Source organism: Gallinula chloropus, assembly GCF_964237585.1.
Source record: "Gallinula chloropus genome assembly, chromosome: 8".
NCBI classification, from domain to species: Eukaryota; Metazoa; Chordata; class Aves; order Gruiformes; family Rallidae; genus Gallinula; species Gallinula chloropus.
In genome coordinates, this window is record NC_140093.1 from 13,820,171 (window position 1) to 13,828,305 (window position 8,135).

The window sequence follows — 8,135 nt, forward strand, 5'->3', positions numbered from 1 at the left end:
GAACGGCTGCCCCCACAGCGGGATTCCCGGCACTTTGCACCCTGTAAGGAGAGGTGGGAAACTTGGCACTGGGACCACGCCAGCTGCACAGCCCTGCGGCTCCCACCTGACTTCCTGCCCCCTGCCAGAACCTTGCCCCCCTCCCCCGGCTGTAACCCCCATTTCCCTCTGGGGTCCCTGCACATCACTCATGTCCCCTCCTTCCACAGCACGCAGCATCCCTGGGTGTGGGCTGGGGGAAACGCGGCAGGCGGGCAGCATCCTCCTCTGCAACCCCCCCGGGGGCATTCCCCTTTCCAGCTTCCCACAGGCTGGGGCTCTAGCACGGCAGAGAAGGCGCATTTCGGGGTGATGGGCACGGCATGTGCCTCGGTGCCCACTGGGCTGCAGCGCACCCTGTTTCCAGCCGCCCTCTGGTTTCTCTGACGGCCTCATTTGCCTAATTACGAGGGCGAGCAGGGAGTGCAGGGCACCGCTGCTCTCCCGCCTGGCATCACCATCATCGGTTTTACAAGCAGGGAGGGACAGGGACCCGGGCAGGGTGGCAAATGGCACGGGGAGGGAGCGGGGCCAGCGCTGGCAGAGGGGCTGAAGGTGCCGGGGGACGGGTTTGCAGCTTGTCACGTCCGCAGAGACAGGGCACGGCCGCACGGGGTAAGCCTGGAGGTGTTTGACCCCGGCGCTCGTGGCTCTGGCCGCTGCCAGCCGTACCCCAGGCGCACTGGGCTGCCAGCCTTCAGTCCCGGAGCTGCCGCACCCACCGGACCCCCTGTCTGGGCACCTTACAACTCACAAGGTGGGCTGCCAGGGGCCGAGCAGGGCATGGGGCAGGCGGAGCGGGGATGAGGTGTTTACTCTGACTGTTGTCACCCGGCCAGGCGCTGCCGGGAAATTGCCGGCCGAGGAGATAGGGGTGGGAGCGTGCGAGATCCTACGAGAGCCGGGGTGTGAGAAGGAAGCACGCAGGCTGCAGGGAGAGCGGGGGTAAGAGGATGTGGGCTGGGGTGGGGGTTCCCCCAAAGGGAAGCGTGTGTGGGGGCTGCTTAGCCCCTGGGGTTATCTCGCAGCGCACCCCGAGGCGTGCTGCAGGAAGTGCGCATGTGCTCGCGTAGGTCTGAGGGTGCATGCGTGGGGCAGGGACACGTGTGCCATAGGGACACACACGTGTATGTGCACAGAGGATGGGTGTGTGCACACCTACCTGCCACCCTCCAGCATGCAAAGCTGTCCAGGGGAAGGGTGAGGGGCCATGGGGGTGGTTGTCCCAGGGGTGGGGCATGGCCATGCCAGGGCCTGGCAATGAATAGATCCACGGTGCTTCTCCCGCCCAGGGTGGGAGGGTCTGTGGGTGCTTCACTCACTCACCCCCCCGTACCCCCACTAATACCCCTGCTGAAATAGCCCCGGGTCCCACATGCCAGCCAGGTCCCTGTGCTCCATTACTCTCCCTAGTGCAGACGGGTCCCTGGGCACTGCAGCCCTGCTAGGGAACTCCACCCGAGCCCTCACTGGGCATGTAGCACTGGGGACACAGGCTACCCCTGGCATGGGGTCTGTCTCTGGGTAGGGGTCACCAGGGCTGTGGTCTGCCTCTGGGTGAAGGTGCTTGGCTTCCACCTCTGGGTGAGGGTGACCAGGGATGAGGCCCACCGCTGGATGAGGGTCAGCAGAATTAAAAACCCACCTCTGGGTGAGGGTTTTTGGTGGGCCTTTGGCAGCTGGGAGCAAGACCCCATCAGGGCTGATGGTCCCAGGGCTGCCCAGTGCAGGGTCACTGATGGCATCTCTTCTACAGGTAGCGGGGCCACCTTCACCCCCTGGACGAGTACAGCCAAGACACTGACCACCAAGGTCCCAGCAGCCGCGCACTCAGGCCAGGGGCAGGTGAGCAGTTCCCGAGAGTGCCCAGGGACGCCCTTCCTGCGCCCCGAGCCAAGGGAGGAAGTGGCTGGAGGCAGCAGGAAGCCGTCCCCCGGGCCCGGGGGGCCCCTGCTGTGATTTTGCTCGAAGGTCAGCGGCAACACAACAGGAAATCGCACTGCCTCGGCCCGGCGGCCCAGCGGGAGCCAGGGAGCCACGCCGTGCCGCCCCGGGGGCGCTCCCAGCCCCTGGCTCTCCGTCCCAGCTGGGCAGCTCGCGGGGAGCCCGCGCCACCGCTGCCCTCCATGGAAGGGGGACGGGAGCCGGGCAGCAGCTGCTGGCCCCAGGGTGGAAGATGCAGGGCCGAAGCCCCCAGCTGAGCATGGAGCTGAACAGTGAGTGCATTGGCTACAAGGGTGGGGGGAGGGGGGGATGGGGACAGGAGCGAGCGGGAAGGGGCACCCCATTGACTACGGGCACCATGACCACACAGCCAGAGCATCCCCAGCATGGGCATCCCAGGAGACAGGCCCCACAGGCGGGCAGCAATCCTCAAAGGAGTCTCCAGTTGGGTCAGACCCAGCCAGGGCATGAGGGCAACCAAGTGTCTCCGTGCCAGGCCTCGGGAAACCAGCTGTGCCCAGGGCTGTTGGGGACAGGGTGAGTGCCAAGGTGGGCAGTAAGACAGGTGGATGCACAAAGGGCCTGTGGAGAGGAGATACCCCCTGACAGGATGAGTAGTCACTGGGCACAGGAGCCGCCCAGCCAAAGGTGCCTGTGACAAGAGCGTGCCAGCAGCACTGGGGAAGGCAGCGCTGGCAGACAAGCCCTCGGCTGGGTGGATCAGACGCTGCAGGATGCTGCAGGCAGGGATTCCCTGAGGCACACGTGACATGAGAGCCAGAGCTCTTCCTGGCACAGAGCAGAAGGGCTGGCCCTGATCTGAGCAGGAAGCATGGCTCTGCTACCCCTCCGCAGCAGAGCTGGAAAACCTGGCACAGACATGGCTGCGCAGCCCCTCAGCCATGCCACCAGCATTAAATTCCCATCTCTCCCCAGTAAGCACTGGGCACCTGCACTGACTGACTGGAAGGCAGCACCGGACCCCCCTCACCACCCCTGAGACCTCCCCCCAGACCCCCTCCACAGGGTCATCAGGGCCACTAGCAGGCTGGGGCAAGAGGGTGCTGCTGCAGGCATGTCCCAGGGCTGGAGCTGCCTGGGAAGGGTGGCATAGTGCCCAAGGTAACCCTGTCTCCCACAGGACTATTCCTCCTCACATCATTCCTCCTGCACATGGAAGAGGGCCGTGCCATCCCAACACGGCTGGTCTGCGACAAGAGACTTATCCAGAAGTACATCAGGGATGCCAAGTATATGGAGAACAGAACGGTGAGGATACACTACCCCCCCTTCCCCAAACCCCAAGACAGGGATGGGCACAGCTCCTGGTATCTCACCTCAGCATCTCCTCTGTCCCCCAGGGCCAGTGCCAGGCGCTGTCTGCACTCAGCTACCCTGCGGTGCTGCCCTTGGTGGACTTCAGGCTCCAGCAGTGGAAATCCAAATCGGTGAGAGGGGCTGGGAGGACAGTGCTAGCACCAGAGTGCCCACGGGGCTGGAGAAAGTCCCCCCTGCCCTGGTTGGCACAGGCACCAAACTTTTAATAAGATGCCTGTGGACATACCTGGCAGCACAGGGGAGTGAGGGACCTGTTCAGACCTCGGCTGGGGAGAGGAAGGACTCGGGCCCAGCCCACTCACTGCCTGCTCCCCCAGAACGAGACCAAGCGCCGGGAGATCCTCTGTGACCTGAGGCTGCTGGTGTGTGCTGCGACGGGGGCCCAGGCCCAGGTGACCCAGAAGTGTGGGACCCAGCAGCTCAGCCAGCTTGAGCAATACGCCAACAACTTCTTCCAGCTCCTGCAGTCCTTCAGCTGGGAGGTAAGACCTCCCCCCACGAGCCAGACCACCCCAGCGCACGGCCATGCTGAGGTGGGTACAACAGCTTGGTCACCCCCCCATCCCATCCTCGCTCCTCAGGAGGGACCCAGGGAGCCGGGCTGCCCTCCACACTTCATAGAGCAGAGCCCCATCATCGACATCTTCCGCACGTACCGGCAGCTAGTGCAGGGCAAGCTGCACTTCTTCTTCAACGACTTGTGCAAGGCAGGCCAGGGGGGATGAGGAGACACCCCCCAATGCCCCCAGAGCGGGGCCTGGCGAGGCTGTGCACAGGGCTCACACCCCATCCCGGGCCAGAGCGATCCTGCCGGACACTGAGCTGTGCTCTGGGTGCCCAGGAAAACGTTTCCCACAGGGAAAGGGCGAGCTCCTGCTCCTCCAGCCTTCGGGGGCTGCATGATGCAGCCAGCCATGGAGGCAGATAGCAGCGACACCCATGTGCCTGCTGCGGGCACGGGCGCCGCTCTCACCCGGGCAGACACCTCGACTGTGAACGCTTTACAATTAAAGAGCTATTTTTCTAGAGAGCTGCGGGTGTTGTTCTTCCCCCTCGCCGCGGGCCGGGCAGCGGGACCGCACAGCGCCGGGGGTCTCTTCTCGGCCAGGCCGGGGCTCTGCCTACCGCCCAGCTCCCTCCCGCGGCAGCCGCCGGCTCTGCAGGGCAGCGGGGCTCCGTCGGGCTCCGGACCCCACCCGGGAGGTGAGCTACGCGCTTCTCGTCCTCTACACCCCCCTGCCTCTCCCTGCTTCCAGCACGGCGCCCTGAGAGAAGGGCCCGGGGAGGTCTGGATGCAGGAGGGGCCCCCTTTGCCCTCTCGCGGGTGTACCTGCTCCCTGCCAGCCTCACCTCACACTCAGCGAAGCCACATCTGGAAAAAACATCCCAGTTTAATCAACACGACGCCCAGCTTGTCCCCAGAACAGTTCCTCGGGACACAGTCCCCAGCCCCGAGGCAGATAGGTGGCTGTCCCCATCCAGAAGGCCAGGGCCAGGGCTTCTGAAGGCAGAGCTGGGAGCAGCAGAGCCAGCAGGACCACAGAGCTCCTGGCTCAGGCTCCACTGGGCCATCAGGCACCTCTCTCCATGCAGGAGAGGGCTGCAGATCTCACCAAGAGTCAGAAGAGGCTGGAACAAGGAGGGGGGCTGCTCCCTCCTCCCCAGCTCCAGAGGGACCACGCAGCACAGATGCCGGGGCAGAACTCGGGGTCACGGGACTCCTGTTTACTCGCCAGCAGAACATCCCTGGGGCAGCCCAGGGAGGCAGGAGGCCTGCTAGAAGGCCAGCTTCTTCATCAGCAGGTAAACTCGAGAGTCCACTTCAAAGCCGTGCAGGTTGTTTGCGTCCCCCTGCAGCCGCATGAGCAGCCCTCCGTAGGACACGTAGGCAGAGCTGGGGCAGGAGGAGAGGAGCAGTGAGTGGACAATCCCACAGCAGATCCCAGCTGGGATCCCAGCCTCCCCACTGTACCACCCCAGGGCACCACGTGCCTGTCCCCCCACCCGGCTCTGGCTGACAGGCACTCACAGGCGCGTGGCTGCCTCCGTGGAGGTCTCGTCGCCTTCGATCCGGTACACCTTGCCGTACATCACGTACTCGAACTGGTCTGCCCTGCAACAGGACGATGGGGGCTCAGAGAGGAGCCAAACCCAGGTGTTCCTTCAGCTGAGGACCTCACAAGCCCCTCAGCACTTCACCTTTTCCTTCATCCACCTCCCCGGCCGGACCCCCGTACCTGGATGGCCTGTCATCTGTCGGGTTGTACTCGCCGTCGTCCAGGGTGCCATCTTCATACAAGGTGCTGGCAATGACCAGGCGGAATTTGTCCCCTTGGGAGAAGAGGGCAGAGGAATGGTGAGAAGGCAGCAGGCACAGCCAGAGCAGCAGTGGCCACAGCAGGGTGGTGGCAAGGAGCTGCCCTGGTGAGTTCAGCACAAAGCCCCATCCCTGCGTTCCGTCCTCCAACAGGATTGTGGGGAATGAGGAAAAGATCACACTGGATCCTCAGTCTCCCTGTTCCCCACAGGCATTTGTCACCACCACGGAAAAGACCAGAGCCACCAGGACACCACTGACAAGTGTTTTCAAGGGACACAGCAAGATACTCTTGCTTGGCTGAGCCCTGGGCATGTACAGGAGACCCTGCAGCACCAGCTCCAGCCATTCCGAGGGTAAGGTTTTGTTCCTCACCTATTTATTTAGCCACAGAAGCGCATTTCAAAAGGTCTCCCTTAAAGCTTGGCTACCGCCAGCTAAGGCGGTTTTGCCAAGCACAGCATCTCTAAGGATCAGGCCAGAGATGAGCCCAAGCAAATACAGTGACACAAACCAGAATCCAGCTCAGCCCCAGCATGCTGAGAGTGCCCAGCAACTCCTGTGACCCGGGGACAAGCACAGGGGTCCAAGAAACTTGGGGACAGCTCATTCCTTGTTTGCTGCAAGTTCAGTCTCCCTCCCCTAGGCACCAGCACAGGCCTCACTAACCTCACCCCACCCTGGCACGCTCTGGACTAGCAGCCTGATAGCTTACCAAGGTCCACAGGGTAGATCTGTATGTTCACATCCAGGATGAGGTCCATCTTGAAGGACTCACTCTCACAGTGCAGGCGAGACACTGGGGAGAACAGCAGGGTCAGACAAGGCAGAGGAGACCCTCAGGGGCTGGGAGGGAGCAAGGCCCCACGGCCAAGCCATTGCTGCCTCTGCTGCACCCTGCACGGGCACCCGAGCCGTTTGGGGTGCGCAGGGGCCGGGGGTGGGTGCCAGAGCCTGGGACTGGCCCGGGGTGCGTGCGGGCAGGGACAGGGGAAGCAGATCGCAGCGGGGCCAGCGTGGTGCGGAGGGACACACACCCCCGGGCTGGGGAAGCAGGGGCAGCGGGGCCCGGCAGCGCTCCGGGGGGCCGGTACCAAACAGCGGCGAGGGGACTGGGGCCGGGGCCGGCGGGAAGGGCCGGGCTGAGGGGGGGCACGGGAACGGGACCCCGCGGGCGGGACGGGGCTCGACGGGGAGCAGCCGGCGCCGGGCGGGCGGGCAGGGAGCCGGCGCCGGGCGGCGCTCACCGCGGTCGAACTTCTTTCCCTCGGGGTCGATGTCCTTCACGTCGAAGATGTCCTCGAAGAGGATCCCGGCCATGGCGGCGGCTCCGCTCCCGTCCCGCTCCCGCCCGGCGCCCGCCGATGACGCGCCCCCACGTCCGCCACGCGCGCGCCTTCCCGCCGCCGGGCGGAAGAAGCCTCAGAGTGGGCGTGGCGATTTTCCGCGCTTGCGCAGTTGCTGCCGGCCGGCGGCTACTATCCGCGCGGTCCTAGCGCCCGCCGGTCCCGGCCCCCCGCCGTGGGCTGCATCCCGGGGGGACGCTGCGCCGCGCTGTGCAGCGCCGAGCACACGGGTCGTGGCGTGTCCCCCCCCCAGAGACGGGGCTGGCGGGGGCACTGCGTCTGGCAGGGGTGCCCTGAGATTGAGGGGGGACATTGCAAAGGGGGAGCGGTGAGATGGGGCGCAGGGCAGTGGAGGTGCATCGCAATGGGGGTGCATTGCGACGGGGGCGTTGTGGCGGGGGTGCATTGCAGGGGGGTGAGCAGGGGTAGGGGTGCACGGGGAGGGGACACATTGCAGGGGGGGTGCACAGAGGGGACACGTTGCAGGGGGGTGCGCAGCGGTAGGGGTGCACAGAGGGGACACATTGCAGGGGGGTGCATAGAGGGGACACATTTCAGGGGGGGTGCACAGAGGGGACACGTTGCAGGGGGGTGCGCAGCGGTGGGGGTGCACTGAGGGGACACATTGCAGGGGGGTGCGCAGCGGTAGGGGTGCACAGAGGGGACACATTGCAGGGGGATGCGCCGCAGAGGGAGCGCTGCAATGGGGGCTGCCAGCACCCCTGGCCTGGCCGCACTGCTGGACCCGCAGGGTCCCGCAAAGCCTGTCACCGGGTTGTGTGTTGGGGCTGTCCATGCGCTTAGACCTCTCCCGGGGTACCTGTGCCGCCGCGGCTCCCGTCCCGTCCCGTCCCGTCCCGTCCCGCCGGGTGCCGGCAGGGGGAGCTGCGAGGCCGCAGATGGCACCGGTGGAGCCGCGCACGCCACGGCGGCGCCCACGGCCGGACCCCGGCCCGGAGCCGCCCCGGTCCGCGGCCCCCGCATGGGGAGGTCCGAGCTGCCCCAGGGGAGCTCGCAGCTCCCGTACCCAAATTCGAGGCGTGGGACAGAGGGGCTTCGCCCGCCCCGTCCTCGTCCTCCGCAGCTGGGCATCGGTGTCACGAACCGCGCAGTCAGACAGCGATGGGGCGGGGGCGGCACTGGGATTGGGG

The 8,135-nt window shown here is 65.6% G+C and overlaps 2 protein-coding genes across 5 annotated transcripts; one reads left to right on the forward strand and one right to left on the reverse strand.

The window, feature by feature from the left end:
* Nucleotides 1-748: 748 nt before the first annotated feature.
* THPO (thrombopoietin) lies at nt 749-4,347 on the forward strand. 3 transcript variants are annotated; one of them, XM_084267675.1, is made up of 6 exons: nt 942-984; nt 1,796-2,255; nt 3,125-3,252; nt 3,345-3,431; nt 3,639-3,803; nt 3,903-4,347. In XM_084267675.1, the coding sequence occupies exons 2-6, from the start codon at nt 2,216-2,218 to the stop codon at nt 4,044-4,046; spliced, it is 564 nt and encodes a 187-aa protein (XP_084123801.1). In that variant the 5' UTR covers nt 942-984; nt 1,796-2,215; the 3' UTR covers nt 4,047-4,347. The 3 variants fall into 3 exon arrangements, with proteins under 3 accessions (XP_084123800.1, XP_084123801.1, XP_084123799.1); XM_084267674.1 differs by lacking the exon at nt 942-984 and adding an exon at nt 749-796 and having other exon boundaries at nt 3,639-4,347; XM_084267673.1 differs by having other exon boundaries at nt 3,639-4,347.
* Nucleotides 4,348-4,694: 347 nt separating this feature from the next.
* Nucleotides 4,695-7,033, reverse strand: POLR2H (RNA polymerase II, I and III subunit H). Of its 2 annotated transcripts, XM_084267288.1 has the most exons (5): nt 6,886-7,033; nt 6,354-6,437; nt 5,559-5,652; nt 5,351-5,434; nt 4,695-5,215 (listed from the first exon to the last, which is right to left on the reverse strand). In XM_084267288.1, the coding sequence occupies exons 1-5, from the start codon at nt 6,956-6,958 to the stop codon at nt 5,098-5,100; spliced, it is 453 nt and encodes a 150-aa protein (XP_084123414.1). In that variant the 5' UTR covers nt 6,959-7,033; the 3' UTR covers nt 4,695-5,097. The 2 variants fall into 2 exon arrangements, with proteins under 2 accessions (XP_084123414.1, XP_084123415.1); XM_084267289.1 differs by lacking the exons at nt 5,351-5,434; nt 5,559-5,652.
* Nucleotides 7,034-8,135: the final 1,102 nt, after the last annotated feature.

Excerpts from the sequence above, each read along its gene's own strand:
- THPO (XM_084267674.1), top strand. The coding sequence starts at position 2,216 with ATGCAGGGCCGAAGCCCCCAGCTGAGCATGGAGCTGAACA. Across the intron at positions 3,253-3,344 it reads AGTATATGGAGAACAGAACG|GGCCAGTGCCAGGCGCTGTC; the intron begins GTGAGGATACAC and ends TCTGTCCCCCAG. Across the intron at positions 3,432-3,638 it reads AGCAGTGGAAATCCAAATCG|AACGAGACCAAGCGCCGGGA; the intron begins GTGAGAGGGGCT and ends CTGCTCCCCCAG.
- POLR2H (XM_084267288.1), bottom strand. The coding sequence starts at position 6,958 with ATGGCCGGGATCCTCTTCGAGGACATCTTCGACGTGAAGGACATCGAC. Across the intron at positions 6,438-6,885 it reads GGGAAAGAAGTTCGACCGCG|TGTCTCGCCTGCACTGTGAG; the intron begins GTGAGCGCCGCC and ends TGTTCTCCCCAG. Across the intron at positions 5,653-6,353 it reads GATCTACCCTGTGGACCTTG|GGGACAAATTCCGCCTGGTC; the intron begins GTAAGCTATCAG and ends TCTTCTCCCAAG.